The sequence below is a fragment of the Lissotriton vulgaris genome, chromosome 1_1 (assembly GCF_964263255.1).
Source record: "Lissotriton vulgaris chromosome 1_1, aLisVul1.2, whole genome shotgun sequence".
NCBI lineage: Eukaryota > Metazoa > Chordata > Amphibia > Caudata > Salamandridae > Lissotriton > Lissotriton vulgaris.
The window spans coordinates 570,723,030-570,748,193 of NC_141685.1; the positions used below are offsets into that span (position 1 = coordinate 570,723,030).

The 25,164-nt window shown below is 47.0% G+C and overlaps 1 protein-coding gene across 2 annotated transcripts in view; it reads right to left on the bottom strand.

Moving 5' to 3' along the window:
- The window catches only part of PKN2 (protein kinase N2), a 674,671-nt gene that overhangs the window by 463,365 nt on the left and 186,142 nt on the right, over positions 1-25,164 (bottom strand). For both annotated transcript variants that reach the window (XM_086953970.1, XM_086953971.1), the window contains exon 3: positions 5,820-5,974. In XM_086953970.1, the coding sequence (XP_086810096.1) occupies positions 5,820-5,974 (155 nt within the window). The remainder of the gene's footprint in view (positions 1-5,819; positions 5,975-25,164) is intronic.

Below are 25,164 nucleotides of genomic sequence, written 5' to 3' on the forward strand. Positions count from 1 at the left end.
GGAAGCCACTCCACTGAGTAGCAAGGGACTGCAAGACTCCACAATTTTTCCAGTAGTTAGAGGATTATCTGTAGGTGAAAACTTTGACTGGGACAAACAGCTTGATGTATCCAACCTCTGATCTGTCGTGGTCGGCATGAAATTGCAGTTAGGTCTTGGCCCATAACAAACAGATTTGTTTTCCATAGTTCTCGACTGCTTTCTAGGCATTTTTGGCCTTAAAGCTTCAAAAAACGTATTTCTGGTTCCACTTAGCCTATGTTGGTGATCTTAGTGTCTTTTTGCTCATTATTGTTTCCTATTTTTATAAATCAGTTTCAGAATTTTGTGTTGTGTTCTTTACTTTGAACTTGCAGTTACTGTTTGAACTGAACACACACTTCTTTGGGGACTGCATGCTATAGAACCAAGGGTTGAGGAGAGATCCTCTTCGAACTGTATTTAGACCTAACTCCATTTGGTTTACTGTGCTGACAGAGGTACTGTATACTCCCAAATTAATAACCCCACTGACAGGCTCTACTTAGTTTTCAGCTTTACGTTAGCACTACTAATTTTACTCAACTGGATGTGTCCCATCCTATTGAAAAGCTGAAACTCATTTTGTAACGCTACAATTATTGGAAAGCTTTTGTATGCACTTAAGGTGTTTGATGCAGAGGACCTCATACTCCTGACAGGTTCCCTTAGTACCCAATCTTGCCCTAATGGTCATACAATCCTCCTCAAATGACCTTCATTTATTAGCACTCTGTGTATTGGGAGACTGAGCAAGTTTGTACTCCGAGGTATTCGGAAATTACACTAAGAAACAGCATTGCAAATGTCTAATGTAATGGCCATTTTAACCCCTCCCCTGCTGATGACGGAACCGCTCCGTCATCAGCTGCGGTGGCGCTGTGCTGATGATGGAGCGGTTCCGTCATGGCACGGCCGCCACGCCTGTTCGGCGCTGATTTCGCGCCTGCGCGGCGTGTTCTAATGAGCGGGGCGGGCCATAACGGAACAGCTCCGTCACAAGCACAGCTCGACCGCGGCTGGTGACGGAGCGGTTCTGTCACCAGAATGCAGCCACCCCGCCCTGTTAGCGCTGCGGCGGAATAGCCGCCGCAGCGAAAGGGTTAAAACACTGTGCTGACATTGAAATACCATATTTTTCCTGCACTATAACCTGCTGTGTTCCTGTTACCGATGTATCCTATAAGTGGTTTAATTTCTAATGGGGATTTCTTTTCACATGTTCCTACTCATTTCCAATCCTCCAGTGTTAGGATTTTCACTCTATTGCCGGTTTTCTATTGTCGCAGAGTTCGCTCTCAAGGGAGATAGAGCGGTGCACGAGCCTACCAGGGTCTGTGAACGCGCTTACGCAGGCCGGCCGAAGGCAGCACACATACAGAGACACAAACACACACACAAAGACACACACACACACACAAAGACACACACAAAGACACACACACACACACACACACACACAAAGACACACACAAAGACACACACACACACACACAAAGACACACACACACCCTCCCTCCCTCTACCCCCACACACCGGGCTCTTTCCCTCCGCAGCAGGTCAGTCACGGCAGCAGGCAGACTCGGTGTCTTCTCCGGCGATCTTCAGCTGATGTGCACGCTCACGCTGTGTCTCGTGCGCGCCCACCACGCTGTTACCCGGCCGTTGATCCTCAGCTTGTCCTCTCCTCCTTTCTGACTCAGTTGGGTTTGCCGGCTACGTTTTGCATATGCTCTTTCCTTGTAAAAGATCTACTCCTTCTATTTTGGCAGTTGTCTTTATATCAATCTCGTCTTTTGCTGCTTTTCTTTTTTAGCAGTCTCGTTTTAGCTCACCCTTCACCGTTTGTACTGTGTCTTTCCCTTCATCTCGTTTCTCCTACGTTGATCTTTCCGGCGTTCATGCTTTATACTAACCCTCTCGCCCAGCCCACGTCCAGACAACAGAACCCCCTCCTGTGCACCGTCGCACGGCCACGCGCAACCCATGTCCTGCACCCGCTGCAAAGGGATCTTTGGCACTCAGTAGCCTGCGTTCTCCTGTGGGGCGGGCGCATGCGCTGCACTGTGGTCTTTGACGGGAGCTCAAGCAGTCGCTCCCGTGAATATCACTGTGCTGCAACATCCGCAGTGTGTGCACGGGGAAGCCGATCCTGATGGGGAGCCGACATTTTGCATAAGACCAGTTCTGCTCTATCATGCAGCGCCGCAGGGGGCAGAGGCGCACCTGGGCTGCCCTGTTCTCACCGAGGCTGCCTGTTGTCCCTTTGTCTGGCTCATCTTAACGTCACTGAGACGTGGAGCCGGGAGTCCTGCAGGCTGCATTGAATGCTGCAGGTTGAGTTCCCTACGCCGAAGCTACACGTTTATTTATTTATTTTATTTACAAATTTTGTAGAGCGCGCGGCTACCCCCAGCGGGGGTGTCCCGGCGCTAAAACGTTGCTCTCTGTAATCACTGACGGGCGAAGAGGTTGGTTTAGGTTTATTGTTTGTTTGCTTTATTCATTAGCTCTGATGCATATGGTGTGGATTCCAAGGGGGCTGCTATTTGGGAGAGGATGGGGAGGCTGCTCGGGGTGCTGGAGGGTGGTCCATGCTGGTTGTAGTGGTGGAGGGCTGATTTAGAGGGCTGGTTCGGTGTTCATGGGGCCAGCTTTAGGGTGGTGCGGCCGCACAGGGCACTGACCTATGGAAGGAGCGCTGTATTTACCAATATCTTATGATTGGAGATGTGAGGGACACTTGTGCCCGGTGGTAGTGAGGTCATGGAGTGTGGGGCGCATGGTTGTCACACCGGGCACCTCCAGCGCTAAGGCTGGCCCTGGGTGTCCAGGCACGGAGGCTCAGGGCGATGGAGGGGGCTGAGCTGGAAGGCCGGCCCTGGGTGTCCAGTCACTGAGGCTCAGGGCGATGGAGGGGGCTGAGATGGTGCCTGTGCCGAGGAGGCTGCCCTGGGTGCTGCAGCCACGTGCCCAGTTTGAAATGATGGTGGGCAGTCCATGCAGGGGACACTTGGGTGTTTGCGATAAGTGTCCAGGCTAAAGATGCTTGCCGCTAGAGCGGGTCTACTACACTCGCGGAACTGGAGTGTGTCCAGCCAGGGTGCGGGGAGGCCCTTGGGTGCTGAGAGAGATATCAGGCTGGTGAGGTGTCCAGCTCGGGTGCTGTGTGGGTTGTCAGGCCCATGGTACTGGAGGGTGTCCAGCTCGCGGTGGTTCTGGGGGGGAAGACAGGCCTGTTATAGCAGTTGGGGTGTTTGGACAAGTGGGTCCTGTAGGCTGACAAGAGAGGGGGGTGAGGGGGGGGGGGTAGTCTTAGGGTGCTGGAGTGGTCCGGGGTGCAGGGTGTGCACGGTCGGGATAATGCGGGGTGCACACTAGCGGTGATGGCTGGGGTGGAATGTACAGCCACAGGATGCTGCGGTGGATGCCACCCCACATGCACTCACTGGCTGCTGGCAGGAGGTTTACATGCTCAGTATCCCTTCAGTACCGCTCAGCTCGTTTCTGTTCACGTTTTTACTGCCTGTCGGGCTTTCCTCTCGATCCAGATCCCTCCTCTCGCTCCCTCTTTCTCTGTACTAGTTGCTTCATTACTCCACGCCCTCCCCTGTGACCCGTGTGATGTGGATTCCGTGCTGGAGTAAGTTCAGATTTGGCCTTAAATTGCTGCTTACCCATGACTTTGATTTATACTTTATGTAACTTCATACATGATCACATCTTTTCACTCTTTCTATAGTGCTGGTGTAACTTGATATTCGTTTGTAAGGCGCTGCTAATGTTGTAAGCGCCTTAACACCAACTGGTAATGTCGGCACTATATAAAACTGCGTAAATAAATAAACTAGTGGGAAGGGTAGGGGGTCAAACGCATGTTTGTGTAAGGCTGTCCAGGGAGAATATGCCGGGGGAGTAGCGGAGCTTGGGCTGTTGGGGGGTGCTAGTTCGGGTGGTACACAGGTTGTGGAGGGTCAAGATTCAGGGTGTTTCTGGGGCTGCATGAGCCCAGGATGCTGGAATGATGGGCTCGGGCTAAAATGACAGAAGGTTGTACAGACTTAGGATGCTGCCGGGAAAGAGGTGCACATAGTCTTTGGGTTCTGTAGTGGGGCAGACAGTCACAGGATGGTGCTGGGAAGTGGATGAGCTCAGGATGCTGGGGGACTGGCGACGAAAGGTGAGGGCATGTCTAGACTCTGGGTGTGTCCCCGTGAAGCTGCCCCTCCTGTTCCTCGCTCCGCTCCCTTTTCTGACCCCCCCATCCCCCTGTTCCTCGTTCCGCTCGCTTTTCTGACCCCCCACCCCCCTGTTCCTTGTTACGCTCGCTTTTCTGACCCCCCCACCCCCTGTTCCTCGTTCCGCTCGCTTTTCTGACCCCCCCCACCCCCTGTTCCTCGTTCCGTGTGTGTGTGTGTATGTGTATGTGTATGTGTGTGTATGTGTGTGTGTGTGTTTGTATGTATGTATGTATGTGGGGGGGTTGTGTGTGTGTGTGTGTGTGTGTGTGGGGCGCTGTGTGTGTGTGTGTGGGGGGCGCTCTGTGTGTGTATGGGGGGCGCTGTGTGTGTGAGGCGCTAACTATCTAATACTCTACTACTTACTCTTCAACTCTCAAATACTCCCTAATAGATTTAGTAATAAAAGAAAATGCTCTACGGTACTCACTCTAATACTCTACACAAGACAGCCTACTACACACAATTTACTACACACTACTACTCACTCTTTACTACTAACTCTCTAATATTCTCACTACTCACTCTACTACTTACTCTACAAATATCTAATACTCTATACTCACTGTACTACTCAATATCAACTACTCACTGTACTACTCTACTACTTACTCTACAACTCTCTAATACTCCCTACTCACTTTAATACACACATAAACTACTCTACAGTACTCACAATAACACTCACTCTCAAATATTATCACTACTTGCTCAACTACTTACTCTACAACTCCTTACCACTGTCTACTAACTGTAATACTCACTATCAACTACTCGCTACTACTCACTGTACTAAATAGCATGTAATGTATAGTACTGTAATACTGTACTACACACTGCTACACTCTCTACTACTCAACATTACTCACTCATAATTAGTCACTCTCTACTACTCACTCTTTACTACTGAAACTAAAAATACACTTTGTATATGTAAGGGTGTGGCTGTGCATGTAAATGTGTGTGGCTCTCAGACTCTTTACTACTCTCTCTCACTCTTTAATACTCACTTTCAATTTTTACTATTCGCCCTCTAATACTCTCTTTACTAATCCCTCTCTCCTACTCACTATACTACTCTACTACTTTCTCTGTGTGTGGGTGCAAATGCAATAGGTCTCACATATGCGAGCGATTAAGCTTTTGGCAATGTAAACGACAATGCCATTTATTTAGGATTTAAAAAAAAAAAAATGTCATGAGCAATGCCACTAGCTCTACCTTTAATAATGCCGAGAACCATTGCATTGTAAATGCTTGTTACAGAATAGTGCTCGATTTGCTGTTTCCCAGTAAACACCAATCCCAATACTTTGTCCTATTGTATTCACACTTTATTTTTCTTTGTCAAACATTCTTTGCTGTATGAAAGGATTCATATCCACCACTCCCATACGTGATTTTGTTATCTGATTATGAAAAGTGCTTTTTTCCTTTATGGAAATTATAAACAATTTCTACTGCCCATTTCATTTACTAAATGACGACATAAACACACAACTATTAATATGTTGATAACACAAACTAGAAAATACGTATTTCAACACATCAGTCAAGTCTTACCTTTGAGGGTCCATTGGAATATGTCTGAATCATGTTCTCGGCTCCCTGTTTGACCTTCAACTCTATATCCAACTGTTTTTTCAATGCCATCAACCGCCCTTTGTTCGTAGACGATCCAGTGTCACTATGTGGAGTATCTGGAGTTTTTGGGCAATCTAAATATAAAGTAATAATAAAGCTTAAACAGCAATATCAGAAAATATTTTCTTTTCTGGTAAAAAAAATGCCTTTGAAAACAAACAGAGGTTAAATGCTTGGAAGCAAACGATAGAAAACGAAGACATCATTATTAAAACTCAAATGCATCCAGTATTGTATTCAACCCAATTTACACATGGAACAGGATTAACACAACTAAAGAACACCAATTCCCAGGAACATGGTCCAACATAATATCCTCACTACACAAGTGTTCAAAATTAGAGCATAAAGGAAGTCGAAACACAAACAGATTTAATAGAAAAAAACAAATCCTTGGTATACCATAAGAGTAAAAAGATGCAAACAAGCATTGGAAATGCAATAGGTCTCGCAGCATTAGAGTTAGTGCTTTTAGAATTGTTTATGGGTTTTTTTTGTAAATATTTAGCATTTTTGTTTCCTGTAGCCAATGCTAAAGAATTACAAATAAAAAAGCCATAAACAAATCTAAAAGCTCTAACTCAAATGCTCCGAGACCTATTGCACTGTGTGAGGGTGAGGGGTTGAGGGTGAGTGAGGGTGAAGGTGGGTGAGGGTGAGTGAGGGTGAGTGAGGGTGAGTGAGGGTGAGTGAGGGTGAGTGAGGGTGAGTGAGTGAGGGTGAGTGAGTGAGTGAGGGTGAGTGAGTGAGTGAGGGTGAGTGAGGGTGAGGGAGAGTGAGTGAGGGTGAGGGAGAGTGAGTGAGAGTGAGGGTGAGTGAGGGTGAGTGAGGGTGAGTGAGGGTGAGTGAGGGTGAGTGAGGGTGAGTGAGGGTGAGTGAGGGTGAGTGAGGGTGAGTGAGGGTGAGTGAGGGTGAGTGAGGGTGAGTGAGGGTGAGTGAGGGTGAGTGAGGGTGAGTGAGGGTGAGTGAGGGTGAGTGAGGGTGAGTGAGGGTGAGTGAGGGTGAGTGAGGGTGAGGGTGAGGGTGAGGGTGAGTTAGGGTGAGGGGTTGAGGGTGGGTGAGGGTGAGGGGTTGAGGGTGAGTGAGGGTGAGTGAGGGTGAGGGGTTGAGGGTGAGTGAGAGTGAGGGTGGGTGAGTGAGGGTGAGTGAGGGTGAGGGGTTGAGGGTGAGTGAGGGTGAGGGCGAGTGAGGTGTTGAGGGTGAGTGAGGGTGAGGGTGAGGGGTTGAGGGTGAGGGTAGGTGAGGGGTTGAGGGTGAGTGAGGGTGAGTGAGGGTGATGCTGAGGGGTTGAGGGTGAGTGAGGGTGAGGGGTTGAGGGTGAGTGAGGGTGAGGGATTGAGGGTGAGTGAGGGTGAGGGGTTGAGGGTGAGTGAGGGTGAGGGATTGAGGATGAGTGAGGGTGAGGGGTTGAGGGTGAGTGAGGGGTTGAGGGTGAGTGAGGGTGAGGGTGAGGGGTTGAGGGTGAGGGTAGGTGAGGGGTTGAGGGTGAGTGAGGGTGAGTGAGGGTGATGCTGAGGGGTTGAGGGTGAGTGAGGGTGAGGGGTTGAGGGTGAGTGAGGGTGAGGGATTGAGGGTGAGTGAGGGTGAGGGGTTGAGGGTGAGTGAGGGTGAGGGATTGAGGATGAGTGAGGGTTTGAGGGTGAGTGAGGGTGAGGGGTTGAGGGTGAGTGAGGGTGAGGGGTTGAGGGTGAGTGAGTGAGTGAGGGTGAGTGAGGGTGAGTGAGGGTGAGGGGTTGAGGGTGAGTGAGGGTGAGTGAGGGTGAGGGGTTGAGGGTGAGTGAGGGTGAGTGAGGGTGAGGGGTTGAGGGTGAGTGAGGGGGAGGGGTTTAGGGTGAGTGAGGGTGAGTGAGGGTGAGGGGTTGAGGGTGAGTGAGTGAGGGTGAGTGAGGGTGAGTGAGTGAGGGTGAGGGGTTGAGGGTGAGTGAGGGTGAGGGTGAAAGAGGGTGAGGGTGAGGGTGAGTGATGGTGAGGGTGAGTGAGGGTGAGTGAGGGTGAGGGTGAGTGAGGGTGAGGGGTTGAGGGTGAGTGAGGGTGAGGGTGAGTGAGGGTGAGGGTGAGTGAGGGTGCAAGGCGTTTTGGAGACAAATACGGGGTGGGTTGATCTCATTTAACAGGGAAATGGGGGTGGGGGCTACGGTTTACGAGTTTAAAAACAAAGCGCATGTTCACAAGTTTTTTTCTGAGACTGTAACTGCTAACACCGCAATCCTCATGGCAACGGCAGACGCTCCCTTCAGCCCGCCAACCCAACTGCAAAGAAGTCTAGCACAACGATCCTCCCCTTCAGCGGTCTCCAATCGCAGGCGGCAGGTGAAGCGTCAATCATAAAACCTCTGGATGCTCATTGCACAAATACATTGTGCGTGTCACGTGGTTATACCCACCTCATAAACAAACCATTGGAATACCGAGAGAAGCCGTTTCCGTGACAACCTGTTTTATCAACCAAGCTTTACAAAAAAACTGTTCCAAACCGGCATGTCCTATTACATCTCTGATTGGTTAAAATCTGGTTCGGCAGAGGTCGTAGTGCGAACTCGGCGTTTTGTTGGTTGCATAGACTGTCGTTCGCCTCATGCAACATTAACAGTAGGTTTGGTTGCGCGAATTGCGTGTACATCAACAGATTCGAATCGTGGCGGAAAGAGCGGCGGGGAAAGAAGATACAGGGAGCCATGGACGGACGCAGAGCTGGGGGAATGTCAGGTATAGATCGGTGGGAACGCCTGGGTGTGCTGACCAGCATTGGTAAATGGTTCATGAGATGTTATACATGTAGCTATTGAAAATCAAAGTATGGGGTTCTCTGCAGAGTCCTATGTGTGGTACATCTGGGACTGTTAGTGCAAAAGGTGTCCATCTAATTGATGTATAGTGTAGCGGGAATGAAAGAGGCTTTGGGGACGTAAAATAATGAGTTGGCGGCATTAGTGCGAGGAATGATATGGTGTAGTCAGAAGAAAGGAAGCTAGTAAGTAACGTTGTGGAATGGTGACTGAGTGAGACAAGACAGATAGTGGTTTAGCAACAGTGTTGTGGGCCATTATGCAACGAAGGAAAGTGGACCCTCTACGCCGATGATGACTTTGAAAACTTGTCATAATCGGGAAAACGAGATACATTTTTTCTAGAAGCAATCCTCTGCCAGTAACTCACATGATTTGTTTATCCAAAATATGAGGTAAAAAAAGTCGCTACTCGGAGGTGAGACAAGACAGATAGTGGTTTAGCAACAGTGTTGTGGGCCATTATGCAACGAAGGAAAGTGGGCCCTCTACGCCGATGATGACTTTGAAAACTTGTCATAATCGGGAAAACGAGATAAATTTTTTCTAGAAGCAATCCTCTGCCAGTAACTCACATGATTTGTTTATCCAAAATATGAGGTAAAAAAAGTCGCTACTCGGAGGTTAAGAAAAAAGAAGCCGGAGGGAAGAGAGGGGAGGGGGGGAGGAGAAATGCGACACGGCGGGAAGGGGAGGGGGCGGAGCGGGTCAAATAAACAAAAAACAAGCTGGAGGGAAGAGAGGGGAGGGGGGAGGAGAAATGCGACACGGCGGGAAGGGGAGGGGGCGGAGCGGGTAAACAAAGACGGACGTGCACGCGCTTTTAAGGTCAATGCGCATGCGCATAAGCTCAATGCGCATGCGCATTGACCTTAAAAGTCACGGGCACTGCAAGGAATCGCCACGATTCCATGCAGTGTGGATAAAGAGTGGATAAGTCGCAATACTCTCGCCTTGCTCGATGCGCATGCGCATCGACAGGCGAGACCTAAAAAGCCACGAGGGCAGCATCAAGGAGACTTAAACACAGAAAGATCGAAAGGTTGGAATTAGTGCTAAACAAGTAAACAATACCGAACCATGCTTTGGGCAGAAAAAAACAGAACACATAGAGGCACAATAAACGCATCTCTTCTCTTTGTTGAGGCAAAATAACTAGGTAAGGTTTTGGGGCTATGTCAATATGATAAATAAACCATTTAAATAAGTGAGGTTACAGAGGCGCAGTGGATTATGTGCCGGGCCTGCATGCAGATAACATGATGCAAGACACTCAATAAGAAAACATTAAGTAAAATAACAGTGGACAAAACAACTATTACCAAGGCTGAAGTGAAAAAAAGGCTTTGCATTCAATGAGAGAAGATAGAGTACCAGGGTCAAATGGTCTCCCAGGTTTTGAGTTTTGGACTAAGTGGTAACTCCACTTTATACTTAATCAGTGGTACCAGAATCATGGAGAGGGTCCATTCTCCATCCAGTATGTAAGAAAGGTGACAACACTGATCCAGCCAACTATTGTCTGATTGCTCTGCTGGCCGAGGAAGGAAAAGCCTGCACCAAGATACTACTAGTTGAACTTGAGGAACGGGCTAAATAGGAAAAACTAATACCATTTTACCAGACAGGATTTAGAGAAAATCTTCCACTTTGGACAACGTTATAGCCTTATCACACAAGATAGATTGCTTAATGCTGCCCTCCTGCTGTTTGCCTGCTGTGTGGCCTATTCTGCAGCTTTTGGTAGAGTAGATTCACAATCTACGATGGTCAAAGCATAAGAGTTGGAGTACCTCACAATCTTTACTCAAAGCAATAAACTCTTTGTACTCAGACAACGGAGTACAAGTTAAGTTAGGAATCAGCGAGAAAGTTACAGGGCTGCATCTTGGCCCGGACTCTACGTAACCTCTCTACTGACGATATGGGGAGTTGACTAATGACAGCCAATGGGTTTGCACAGAGACTTGGTATTCACGTGATTCAACTTTTTCAGTATGTTATGTTATGTTATGTTATTTGAACTTATATAGCGCTCAGCTACTCATGAGTGTCTCGGCGCTTGCATCCAGAAAGAAGACTGACAGAGACAATGCTGTAAAGCAAGACACTAGAAAAGGATTTTTTTTTAGTTTCTTCTTAAACACCAAGGGATCTTGCGTGTTACGCAGTGCCAAGGGTAACTTGTTCCACGGCAGACTGGCGCGGCGTAAAAAGGAGTTCCCGCCCAACCGATGGCGGGAGAACCTGGGAGTCGGCATCAGCTGCAGGCTGGAAGAGTGTAGTTGTCTCCCAGGCGAGTAGAAAGCTAGTCGTTTCTGTAGGTATTTTGGGCCCAAACCGTAGAGGGCTCCGTGGGTTATCGTGAGTGTTTTGAATTTGAGAGTATGTGGACGATTTGGTTATCATTGATCACACTAAAATCTGCATGCATCACACCTTGGATAAACTGTATAAACATAACCTAGACAACAAACTACATGCAAATGCAGTTAAAACCAAAGTGATGATTTTTCGAAAATCAAAAAACAAGCCCACGCAATACTGGAACATAGGACAGTTAAAGATAGGATATAGTTCAACACAACTACTTGGGCGTATGGTTCACAGCAACTGGCACGTAGACTATGCACAGGAATAAAACATGTTATATACAGGAGTGAATAAGATAGAAACGGTCTCACTGAAAAACAAGCACTGGCGTTGCCAATAGGTCTCGCAGTAGGAAAGTTGGACCTATTACATATGCAAATAACAATGCCTTTTATTTTTGGTTTCGTTTTAAAAACATAAAGGGCTTTGTCATTTACAAAACCAATAGCTCCAACTTTCCTACTGCAAGACCTATTGGCAACGCCAGTGCTTGTTATATATAGAATCGAGAGAGGCAGACAGGAAGTCTTCTGTTTGGAAATTACCTATTTCAAGATACAGTTCAGAAAGGACTGCCCTTGAATTCTAGAAAATAGGTGAGGCACATATGTATGTGTTGTACACCTACATGGCAATACCATTTCCCTTGAACCAATGGGTGAAATGACACAGCCTGCACTCAAATACCAATTCCCCTTTTATGAATTTTATATTTGTATGCACGGAGGATGCATCGGATTTCTAATCATACCTTCTTCTCATCACTTTGCAAACGTGGTGTTACTTGCATGGGCATTTTGGAGGGCACTATATATCACCAGAGGTGTGTGTCTCGACTTTCTTTTTTCTTTTTTAATTGTATCAACATTTAGTTGATCTTGTGCACTCTTTCAATGTTTGGGATTGAGGCACAGTTTTTAACTTCTTTGTAACAAACGTATTGATATGTTACAATTTGCTTTGTATATGTAATTTTGCAGCCTTGAGAATGTCCAGGAGGACGAAATGCACATCTGCTGCTGTCTTCTTTTTCTATGGAAGGAATAGAAATGGAGTGACCTGATTTACTAATCACTGTGGAATATTATTTGGAAATCTGCCAACGATTCTATATCATTTGATGCCTGTTGTTACAGATACACAGAGGATAAAAGTAACCATGTATAGGTGTGCTTTGGTGCTTTTTCTGGGCACACCATACAATAATAACCCATACCATACCACACCATATTATACAATAACAGGTCATATCATACATCATAAGAAAAAAAATGACAAAGCGAATCCATCATGGATAGGTGCGCGCAATTGGCTTTGACAATGCTGGTTTCTTTTCCAGCACTGCACTCAGTGGTGACCCGCGCATATTCACCCACGTTCTTTGGTTTCGAAATGAGGTAAACAATTCTAATAAGTGCAGCTGTGCAAGGTAAAGAAGGTGTGAACTAGGCCCCACGTTTCTCAGCAACAGGGCATGTTGACCAATGCAAATGGTCAACCAAGGGGGGACGTTCGCATAGACCCGACAAAAAGAGAACGTTTAGCATGGAAAAGGGGAAAGGAGGCGTGTGTAGGACAAAAAGAATAGCAACAGAAGAGAAAACAGCAACAAAATACGGAGTCTGTACAGCTGGGATTTGGAGGCGGTTCCTGCAGGACAGCGACCCCTCAGCGTAAGAAAAACACGTCTTTAAATATAACCTGCAGCTTTGCTGAATCGGCACTTCCATGGGTTATCACGAAAACTGTGAGTGACACAATCAGTTATTATCAGCCAAGTAACTTGAACACTCAAAAGCACTGAGTGACGTGTAAATCATGCACAAATGCAAAACAGAAATGCTGGGGCTGTGGGAGGCCCCCAGTTTAGATGGAGAGCATGCTCGACAAAATTATCCAGCCAGCGACACTTGAAATTCCGGCAAACGATACGCACAATTCTCAAAAGATAACCCCTCGCAGCTGCCTGAAACTTTGATGTATATATTGTTTCTAGGCACCCGCACAATCTGCATAAACATGCTACTATAATACATATAAAAGGAACCTCGGGCGTTTAGCGGGTCGTACTGATCCCAAACCAATGCATGATCCATCGAACAGTGAAACGTCAGACCAGAGCAGGCCCTGCAGGGATCTGAACCGGAAAGAAAAAGGTTCATAGTGAGAAGGAACGCTCGGGAACGTGAAGTGCAAACTTTTTTTTTTTTTAAATGCGCACTGACGCAGTAACATTAATATGACCGGTGGAATGAATAACAAGCTGTTCTTTCCAATGAAACATTGATCGATCCCCATGACCTCGAGCGAACACTGAGGTAAAATCGTTCAATGAGTTAAGGGCTTTGCCTGCACTTGTCTTGCCCTTTGCAGGTTCCAGCGTAGCAGGGCTCACTTGAACTTTCATTATTCCTAGGTCGGAAAAGCGAGTACATTTAACTTGGTTAATATGAACAGCAATTCTTTACAGTTCTGTGGGAAAACAAAACTGAGGTGGAACTATATAACAAGACGGAGGGAAGGCAGAGAAGGGGGAGGAGAAATGCGACACGGTGTGAAGCAGCAGGGGCCTTTGAAGTGAAGCTAAGCTTCACTTCAAAGGTGTGGGAGGAGTGCTGCTACGGCCTGGGGGAAGCTGGCTGGGGAGGGGGAGGAGAAATGCAAGTTTATGGCCCAAAAGCGCGTGCCTGTGGCCACATGAACTTAATGAAAACCGCAGCAAAAAGCCTGTGGTTTCACCAGGATTTTGAGCACTTGAATTCTCGCTCCCTCAATGCGCTTGCGCGCATTGTAGGTCACAAGACCTAAAAAGGGAACAGAGCAGCACTTAAATCACAAAGCTTTTGACTAATATATGCCTGTAATTTGCTACACAGTTCATCACCGGCATCTTCTTAATATACAATGTGGGATACAAGATGGCCGTACTGTAATGTATTAAACTAAATAATGACAGCATGCTTGTCATTTGCATGGGCAGGGTAAAGGTAACCCATGTCTGTGTTGTCACGTCTATTTGTTAATGGGTACGTAATCATAGTGAATTTGGATGATCATCCGGTTACGTCATTGGTGTCAAACTGGGGGAATGGTTTCTGCTCTCAAGTGGAAACATCTGTAAGTACCTTCTTAGGGGCTGCCAGATGTTTTTAGGTGTGGATGAAGGGGGTTGGAGCGAGGCATATATGTCACTGGCATTGTCACAGTTAACCAGGTCCTGCATCCAGCGTTTGACTGTAGGGTGGGATGATGCTCACCAATGCAAGATATCCGCCGCGTAGCTAGTAGTAACACAATTTCAGCATACCGCCAAATTCCCGTTGGTAAAAGGGCTGTAGGTGGAGAAGGGTCTAGCTCTATTTCTATCATCTGTGATGGGATGTGGAATACCTCCTCCCAATATGCCAGTATATGCTCACAATTCCCGGCTGAATGTTAAAAATCTGTATGTCTGAGGTGCATCTAGGACAGTTATGGGATTTGGTGGGATCGAATTTGGATAGAAGATGTGGGGTGGAATATGAATGATGCAATTACTTAAAATGTAATAATTTGTGCCGGTCGTTATTTGAAACTAATTTGGTCTGCTCACAACAGTACAACCACATTTGGTCAGGCAAAGGGAAGCCCAAGTTTCTTTCCCAGGCCGCCCCTCGAACCCCTGTCAGTGATTGACTTCATCCTGGATGCTGCATGGTAAAGTATAGATACCAGATGGGTGCCATTATGGGTCGTGATTACCTGTGACAGTAGGGGAAACTCTGGCGGTTCAAGGGGAGCAGTGGGGAACGCAGCTCGGAGCATCCTATGTAGGATGAATGTATCCATCTGCATGACATTGCATCCCTCAAGGAGAGATGAGACAGAGGTGTAACCCAGTCTCATTAAACATTTCTCTAATTTTTTGTATGCAGCAGGTAAGAAGTGTTTTTTTGGTGAGTGTTTCAGTTGTGACGGATAACCATGGATTATTCAATTTAGGAAAGTGTGGTGAATAAAGGTGTTCGAAACCAAGATATCATTCAAGTTTTATCCATGCCCAGCCGGGTGCTGCAATCGTTTGAATATCCAAGACATTTCTGGGTAGCCCATGTGGTAGAAGTGTTTCTAGCAGATAGGGGTGAATCTGCGAGCTCCCAGGTTTAAGGAATTGGAGCCGTGCGTCAAGATGGTACCAGTGATGGGTAAAATGTAATAGCGCTACTAGATAGTAAAGGTAGAGATCTGGAAATCTGAATCCTCTGCGTTCGTAGGGCAATATTAGGGTACTCCAGCCAATCCTGGGGTGCCCCCCACCATCAATCAAATAAGTGCGCTCGGATGGCTATTAAAGAAAGTGTTAGTGCCCTTGGAGAGTCTTCATATTTCTTTTGTACCCTGGGTGTCATTGACCTGCAGGTGGCTCTTTGAAAACTTCTCTCCCTAGGTCCATGACGCTCAGAAGTATAAGCAAGCACTGGCTCTTACTTTGCAAGGGTGGTGGGGACAAGATGTTTTTTTTATTTTGCTGTGAGCCCATGGAGGATCCTGAAAAAGTGTAACTTGTGTCCTCGCCATGCACTGCTATTTACCCCCGCATATTTTATTACTTATGTCAACTATGATATCATTGATAATATCACTACAGCATTTGCAATTAAATTATTGATGAAAAAACTGTGCATGGTGGGGGCGCCGGTTATAGTTACTTCAGAAAACTATAACTAGTAAATGTCTGTTTTTTAGAGTTTAGAACATTACATTGCTACTAAACATTTCACCTACACACATAGCCCAGTGGCGGTCACCACCGGGTAGTTATAGGTAGGTCTGTGTTTCCATAGGAAAAGCATTTTGTGGTTTACCTATGCATCTCTGCTCCTTCATAGAAAATTTCAGGGGGCTGAGAAAAAAAGGGTCAAGGGAGGTGGAATGGGGGGGGAGTTTGCAAACTATGCTTTCCCCATTAATTTTTCCATAGGAAAATTGGCCTGCGATACCACAAAAACTGATTAACAGAATTACATCAAATTTGGCAGAAAGCTAGATCTTGATCTAGAAAGAATGCTTTTTGTGATTTGTTGTAAACCAGTTCAGTAGTTTCTGAGAAAGTAAAGCTCGAAAACTTAATTGAGTCCAACTGGTTGTGAACAAAAATGTTGAAATAGCCATCTTAAGACTTGGGGACGGAGTTCCAGTCCTTGAAAAATTTATAATTTATATTTTACCACAAATTTGCAGTGGCTACGCAAATCTGTTAATTTTAAAAAGTGCAGATTCTGGTGATAAAAAAACAATCTCTGGGGTGGTGGGTAGCACAATCTGTTTATTAGGGGAGGTGGCAAGTCCTCATTAAGGCCATGGGAACCCATCCCCCAGGCAGGATATTTAATTAAAGGGGAGAGGGAGCGTCGCACTCCTCCTTTGGCCTCTGAGGCCCGGGCGACCTCATTCCCATGAGTCAATATCTAAAAAGGGTGGGGGCCAAACAGCGTCCCTCTCCAAGACATTGTCTGGCTCCAGGGATCCATCCCAGTGTCCAGGGCTTGCACAGTGTGCTCCGTAAAACAGGAACTGTTACGTTCCCTCACCAATAGTGAGCACAAATGTTTCCCTGCATGCCTTCTCGCGGGTAGGGAAACACAGAATTGCTCCCAACGGAGTGAGCAAAAGAAAACTGTGAAGGCCATATGTGGTCTGGGGTTGGCTTAATGTATCGTAATATTACTATGGTTTTTTTTTTTTAAACTAGAAATTCACTGAAAAAAGGTTAAAGTGATACTGTAGTTAGATATCGTAATATCTTACTTTGCATTTAAAATAAGTAGATATTCACTGAAAAAACAAAGGTTAATGCAGTTATAATTAGATGAAAATGTCAGTCAGAACATATCACTTTAAACAAACAAAACCACTGAAATTCACCAGTTATATCTCTCACATAACTAGAACTCTGTACCTAAAGTGATTAAGTCGCACCCTCGTCATACAATGCTTATGCCCTCACATATTACATCACTCATGAAATGTTCTAGGAACTATTGATAATATCACAACAACACGTGAAATTACATCATTGATGACAAAACTTGGATTTGCGAGGGTGTGGGGCACAGTTACTTCAGGTGACGAGTTCTAGTTAACTGAATGTCCATAACAGGGGTTAACCTCGGGCAGATGGTTATGGTGCACGCCTGGCCACAGGTTAAAGGCTGTACGCAGCAGTAGTTGGTGGTCTGTAGGGTGGTAGACACAGGGTTTGGTCACAATTCAAGCCTTACCCACAAGCCGACTTTGCATGGCTGATGCTATGTGCAGTGGAGTTTTGTGCCAAGTTGGGAGGGTAGTGCCCTGCCCTCACACAACACAACGGGTAGCCAAAGGTTAAGTGCAGCTGGGGCTGGTAAAGAATTTCACTGAGAAACAGGCTGATAGTAGCAAACAAAAGTTGCAGATTCAACACACAAAAAAAACAACAGGGTAAAATCATGATCATCATCATCATCAAAAGCGAAACAGAAAGCACACAAAGGGTTGACTAAATTATCATGCCACAAAAAACTGTACTTAAACTTAATTGTACACTTCACAAGACACAAACTAAAACACAATAAACAATGTGGTAGTTGCCCAAAAAATAAATCACAACACAAAAAACCATGATTGGTTCAGAAGAAAGAAGTTGCAAAAAATATATATATATAGAAGCAGAAAAAAAATCTTAAAAAAATAAAATAAACAAAATACTTAAACATAAAAACACAATTACCTGCACTAACTCATGACACAAAATGGACGAGCAGAGAAATCAGTAATTTCGAAAGTTATGTCAACAATGTCATGCACGGTGCAAGGGGATGTCAGAAGGTATGGTTTGCCCAACAAACCGTAACTGCTGAAATTCAAGTGTGTTGTACGTTTTGAGCCAGAAGAATACCTCGATTTTCTGCAGGTTATTTTGAGTTCTATCTATATACAGAGACAGACAAATATACACAATCGCACATACATTTCCCTAAACACACTTTAATACATCACTGAAGCTACCGCACCTATGAAAGTTGCTTTTCGTCACTGTATTTCTGAAATATTCTTGTTGCAATTTTAAATCCATCTAACGCAAGCACAAGCATGTTATTTTGGACTCAGGCCACACCCGGTACTCGGTGCACTTGCTCATCTCTGCCCAATACACAGGCTTTAGCCGAGCACAGGGTACAGTTTTAGTCGCACCCATGTGCCTGGCCACAGAACCTGTTATGCATGTCAAAAGGCTTTAGCTGTGCCCAGTGGGATCTGAGAACAGGGCATGGGTTTTGGCCATGTCCAGCAGCAAGTCTCCCTGCCACAGGAGTGCATATGGCTCTGGCCAGAAGACTCTGGCCATGCCCTCTATCAGTCACGCATGAGCCACTTCCTGCATCTCTCTTTGTTTTGGGTACAACCTAGTGAAAGCCACGTTCTGGCAGACAACTCTTGCGGGCCATAAACAATAGGCCAATGGAATTAGACCTTTTGATACACTCTGTACCCACTACCCCTTATCCTGAGCCTAGAAAGTACGAGGCAGACAGCAAAGCCTTTGGTCACGTCCATTCTAATAAATAAATGCAGCCTTAATGTGGATGACCCAGCTAACTTTAGACATCTCGCTCTCTTGCATCTTGCTTCCATTAATTGCAAAGTAAAGAAGTAGTGAATGCACAACTCAAATCTTAAGTAAGAAAACAAAAAATGTAGGCTTCTACACAAGAAAACTTTAGACCTGGCTTTAAAAACAAATCTGTCATCCCATGAGCCTAGGAATGTTTGGGGATAGCAGGGGTTTAAGGGTAACGATACTAATGTACTTGGTGCAGCATTGATATAACTGACCACAACAATCAGCTTCTACGTCCTAACGTCCACACAAAGGATAAGGTATTTTAACCCGTTTACCGCAGCGGCAATTCCGCTGCGGTGGGGTTCGACGGAGTGGGTGGGGCTGCGTCGGCCAACAGTTGTGCGCAGCACCCAGTAGGTAGTGCTTGTTGGCCGACGTGAGCACGGAAGGGGTTAATGGATATAATCCATTATCTCTAACAGGAATAGAAATTCCATCAGGGCTACTTTTCATCCTCTCATATGGATCTACATTGGGGAGATATGCAGGAGTCCAGTTTATACATTCCCCTTCTCTTGCCATCCAAATTCTATATCCAACAATGACATTTTGTTAGTCAATTTCAAGGCAGGCATGTATTTACACTGATGTCATACAACCCGTGATCAGAATAATGATGATTACACAAATGTCTATTTAGTTACCAGCCACCATAAATTCTATATTTCCCTGAATGGACCACTTCCTTAAACTGAACCCAACAAAATCTGAAATCCTTTCTGCCTTTAACAAATGTCATCTATTTAATGCCTCACTATGGCCTTCTCAAATGGAGAATACCCTCAGCCTGTAAATCAGTGCGAGATTTAGGAGTGATACTTGACTCACTCAGAGTTAAATCTTGATAAAGAGATCACCAGAGCCACTAAATACAATTTTCAGGTGATTAGAACCTTGAGACTCATTTGCCATTCACCTCCTTAACTTAAAAAAATGTTTTACAAATCCTTTGTCCAGTCAAGGTTACAGTACAGTAACTTGGCACATTTGTGACTTCGCAAAAAAATTAATTTGTCACCGATGGATAAGTAAAAATAGAAGGGCCAGAACAATTTTCAATCAAAGAAACGTATTCAGTTTCTAACCACCTCCACCAATCACGTTGGACACAGAAACATATCCTCTTGAAAGCTTCTTTTATGATATCCAACATTTTTAATGAGTTGGAGTCAAGATTCTTATTAAAACCAGCATTTGCAATGCAATAGGACTCACATTTACGCGAGACTTTTGCATTGCAATAGGGAGGGGGATGGGGAAAGGCACGGACAAAGGGAGTGCGGAGGGGCAGGAAGGCACAGACAACAGGAGTGCGGGCAGGGGGCGAGAAGGCAGTAGGAGAACCTCATAAAAGTAAATGGTGCTCACACTCTAAATAACACGTGAGTAGAGTGCAACACTCGAAGTAAAGGGGCCAGTAGCCATGGGAGGGTACAAATGACGATATGACCATAATAAGTAGGGACTAACAAGCCTATAAACAGTCACCAAAACAAACAACTATTCCCATGAAACATCGGGAATATCACAAGAAAACGATAGTGTGTCCATGGATAGAATGTCCCATGCTCTCTGCACCAATCCCAGGGCCCTGAGGTGATGGTAGTCCTCTTTCACTGCCCAATCTCCCTCTTTCGTTCCTGCTTGCAGCCAGATAAGTCATGTTCTCTTTTCTCTGGTGATTTATTAATATAGCATTGCTTGTTGAAATAATTTGTTCTACATTGCCTATATACTCAGTTTCGTATTGATTTGGTTTCATTTTGCCTGTTTCAAGGGGTTTTCCTGCTTTTTCCCCCCTCAGGCGATGTTCTCGTGCCTTCGCACTCTGCTGGGGTAAATACGGTGCGCGCCAGCAGCTAACCGTCACGCGCCGTCTATTTTTATTGTATTCCTGTTCATTGTTTAGCGGTTCGCCGCATACTGCTGTTGTGTGCTTTTCCGGGCATTTGTGAGGCGCCAGTCAGCTGCTACTCGGCTGACTCGTTTCCAGCCGTGGGAGTGTTCCTCCCTAGAGGCTGTGCATTTGATGCGGCTCGCGGTGCGTTGTTTTCACCGCTAGAGGGTGCTTGTGTGCGTCCTCCTCGCTGAGTGCGTTCCTGAGATTCCGTGCATTTGAATCTCGAAACGCACTGCAGCGAGCGAGCCTCTGCCTGCCACTACACCACTTGCAGTCTGTTTCTGCCATTAGGCAGCTGGTTTCTTGAACGACCCTGAATGCCTTAGACAAAGGTCAGTACAAGTTATATGTGAGGCTGCGAGCTCATGTGTGCGCCCAGCCTCGGTGGTCAGTCATTTTTTAGGCCTACTTCAACGCTCCTCGGAGTCTGTATTGCAGGCTGTGTCCTGCTGGTGCCCATTTATTGTCAGGCTGCCTTTTTCATTATTGCACCAGGGCTGTTGGGTCCCAAGGCTTGGCTCCCGAACGCGAGCTCTGCTTGTTGAAAAGTCGGCTGACACCCAGCCTCCCATATTGCGGGGTTCACCTCAGACTATCACTTCCCACTTACCTAGAAAGTGTTTTTCTAGTCTCCTCATGGAGTCTCATCAGGATGAAACTTACCTGGATGACCAGTGGGTGGAAGACCCACTCGCAGCATTGCAGTGGGATGAGGATTTCTACGACGCAGTAGTTTCCTCCATATATAAAGTGGTGCAGCAGGCGATGGCCCCCTTAGAAGACCGCCTTTCCCGCAAAATCGAGCTAGCCTGTGATAAATTGGCCAGGGCAGCTCAGGACATTCGATCCTCTCTCCCTACCAGCGATGCCGCAGCTGATACTCAACCTACTCGTGCCAAGGACACGGGGGCTGACATCGAGGGCTTTGCTCATCTCAGGTGGACTTTCCTAGCTAGCAAGCCCCCCCTATGACAATACCCCTGGGTACTCTGCTCAAAGGGACGACGAGGAAGCCGGTCCTTCATGTCCCTGGAGTCCTTCACAGCCAGGTCCTGCCACTCCTGTTCCTGGCACAGATGAGCAGAATCTCTACGCAGATATGCAAGATCCAGACGACATTTTGCACCCTAGATCCGCAGACTGGACGCCCTGTGACAAGGTCTGCTAGTACGTCGCCAGCCGCATCCGCCGGCCGTTAGAGGCCTCAGTGCGTAACTGTCTTAGGGCGGAGTGTCCTCACGTCTTTAGAGGTAAGGTGGTAGCAACCCCTGAAATTGACCCTCGCATGGCGACGTTTTTACAAAAATTTGTAAAGGACGCCAAAAAGAAAATAGATAGGTCTTGGCGGGCTTGCCAAGAAAAGCTTCTTGACATTCTTGGGCCCTTAACGGAAATCCTCGATATGGCTGATGACGCCAAATCATCTGGAGCTCTGACCTCTCCGGACGACCTCATCTTGGGCTCAGCGCGTAGTGGTATTTCTGGGGAATGTCAACTGCACCAGATCGAACGAACGCCGAAGATCCCTCTTGATAAAGGTGGATCCCAAGTTTGGGGATCTGGCGGATTCCCAGGCGGGCCCATTTCCCAAGGAGGCCTTTTTGGCGAGCCCTTTATGAAGGAACTGGGACGCTTCGTGAATACATTCACATCCTTGTACAGGGCGCAAACTTCTACACGGGAGGTCTTTCGCCCGCGGGTTTTCCGGGGGGCCGGTCGAGGCAGGGGCCGCACGTCCGGCGGTCCGAACCGCCAGAGAAGAGGCTCCAACCAAGCAGCTTACCAGTATCAGACCAGATTTGGCAACTTCTACCCTACCAGGGGACGGCGAGGAAGGAACTGTGGTGGTAGAGGTGGCGGCACCTCCAGTTCTTCCAGTGAATGTTCTCCCTTCTTTCCAACTAAAAATAGGGGGCCGGCTGGCGCATTTTTTCCAGGCTTTGACTTGTCACAGGCAACGCATGGGTACTCCAAACTGTCCAAGGTTTTCATATAGAGTTTCTCGGGGAGCCCTACCAGCCTGCTCCGCCGCACCTGCTGGGGTTCTCGACAGTGGACGACGCTTTGGTCGACCAGAAGGTCCAGTCTCTTTTGCACAATGGGGCAGTCGTACAAACCACTTCCTCTGCTCTGGGCTTCATCAGCAATCTTTTTGTGGTGGACAAGGCGGATGGGGGCCAAAGGCCCGTCATCAATTTGCACGAGTTCAAAGAGTGGCTGGTTTACCGCCAGTTCAATATGGAGGGAATCCATCTTCTTTGCGCCCTTCTCAGACCAAATGACTGGATGGTGCGTCTAGACCTAAAAGACGCATATCTGACCATCCCAATTCTTCCCCCACATCGGAGGTTCATGCAGTTTCTTTGGCGAGACAAAATGTACGAATTCACCACACTCCCTTCCGGTCTATCCTCCGCTCCTTGGTGCTTCACCAAGGTACTGCGTGCGGTGATCGAATGTCTGCGTGCGTGCGGGACGCGACTCCGTTTATTTGGAAGACATTTTTCTCATGGCGCAAAGTTTCACAGCTCTGTCTCAACAGCTTCGCACAGCAGTCAATCTGCTCCAAAGCCTGGGTTTGTGATGAACAAGGCGAAATCCATGCTCGTTCTATCCCAGAAAGTGGTTTTCCTGGGGTTTTCCATTGACTCCATCGCTGCTACTCTCAGCCTTTCTTCCCGGAAGATGACAAAAATTCATCACAAACGGAGGAGAGCTCTCACCCAGCACCAGCTCTCCCTTAGACAGATAGCCCGCATCGTAGGTCTTCTGTTGGCGTCCATTCAAGCTATTTTTGCAGGCCCATTTCATTACAGGGCCTTGCAATGCCTTAAGGCCCAGCACCTTCGAAAAGGGTTCTCCTACTCTCAGAAAGTGTACCTCTCTGCGGAAGCCAGGGAGGAGATACAATGGTGGCTTTCCAACATGGAAGCCTGGAATGGACGGGCGATTTTCGGTTCCGAGCCAGATATCGTTATTGAGTCAGACGCCAGCTGATCAGGCTGGGGTGTGCGATGTGGCGAGTTCACAACATGGGGTGGGTGGTCTCCTCTGGAACAACAGTTGCATATCAACTGTCTGGAACTATTAGCAGGTCGTTTACGATTTAATGTTAGCCCAAGGACTCGGTTTGATCTTGTGTTCTGCTCAAGATGGACAACATATCAGCCGTCCAGAACATCAACCATCTTGGGGGCACACGCTCGAGGGCTCTCTCGGACATGGAGGCAAACTTATGGAAGTATTGTGTGGACCATCATGTGTCCGTGACTGCGGAATACCTTCTGGGTCAGGACAATCAGATAGCGGACTTTCAGTCTCGCCATCTCCATGACGGCAGTCTTTGGAGATTGCACCCGGGGTTTTTCGCAGATCTCCAGTCTCTCAGGGGTCCGTTTTCAGTGGACCTCTTTACCTCTCGCTTGAATCACCAGCTGCCCAGGTTCTTCAGTTGGAGACCAGATCCCATGGCAGCGCAGACCGAAGCATTTCTTCAGAATTGGCGGGACAAGTAGGGCTATGCCTTTCCCCTGTTTGCCATGATAACGAGGGTCTCAGCCCAGGTGCGACGCCAGAATGCAGACGTGCTTCTCATTTCTCCAATATGGAGGTCTCAAGTGTGGTTTCCTGTTCTTCTAGAACTTTGATATTTTCCAATCCCACAGCCCCAGTTTCCGACTCTTCTTCTCAACCCTGACGGAGTCCCTCACCCATTGATAGAGCAGGGCTCTCTCGCCCTCAAGACATGGAGGATTACAGGGTACGCTGGGCGGTCCCATACCTTTCGGCAGCAGCTGAAGAGTTCATGTCAAAGGCTTGGGCCGACAGCACCGTCAAGGGCTACTGCTCCACCTGGAGAAGGTGGGATCGTTGGTGCGTGCGACAGTCTCAATCCCGTGGCAACGGATGTGACCTTTATTCTGAATTTTTTATCCTCTGGTGGAGGAGGGCTTGGCTTATAAGACTATCAAAACGTTCCGTTCTGCCATTTAGGCGGGTCATACCATGGTGACGGTTCCCTGGTGGGCGAACATCCCTTGGTCTGTCGTCTCCTTCGAGGCATCGGTCTCTCGCTTCCGCCTGAACCTCGTTATTCGCAGCTTTGGGATGTTAACCAGGTGTTAAATCGGTTTCTGTCTTGGCAGCCGAATAGGTTGCTCTCTAGGAAAGAACCATCAGCGAAGTTGGCAATGCTTCTCTGCCTTATCTCATGCAGAAGGGGTTTCAGATGTCAGAGCGCTTTATATTAGAATTTTTTCCCCCACGGGGGTAACTTTTACGATTCGCAGGCGAACAAAGTCTGGAACAAGATCCATTTCTTATCCGGCGTTCCCGGACTCCCCGAAGCTATGTGTGGTTGCTTGCCTTAAAGCATATGAGTTAATGTCAGAGGAGTTCCGTCCTCCGGGGGAGAAGCAATTGCCCATTGCGCTTAAAAAACCCCATAAGGCGGTTTCTTACCCCACCATTGCCCGATGGGTAAGGTGGGTCATGCAAGAAGCCGGAATGAACCTTCGAGTCTTCGAGTCTTCTGTGCTCACTCGGCCAGAGGAGCGATAGCCT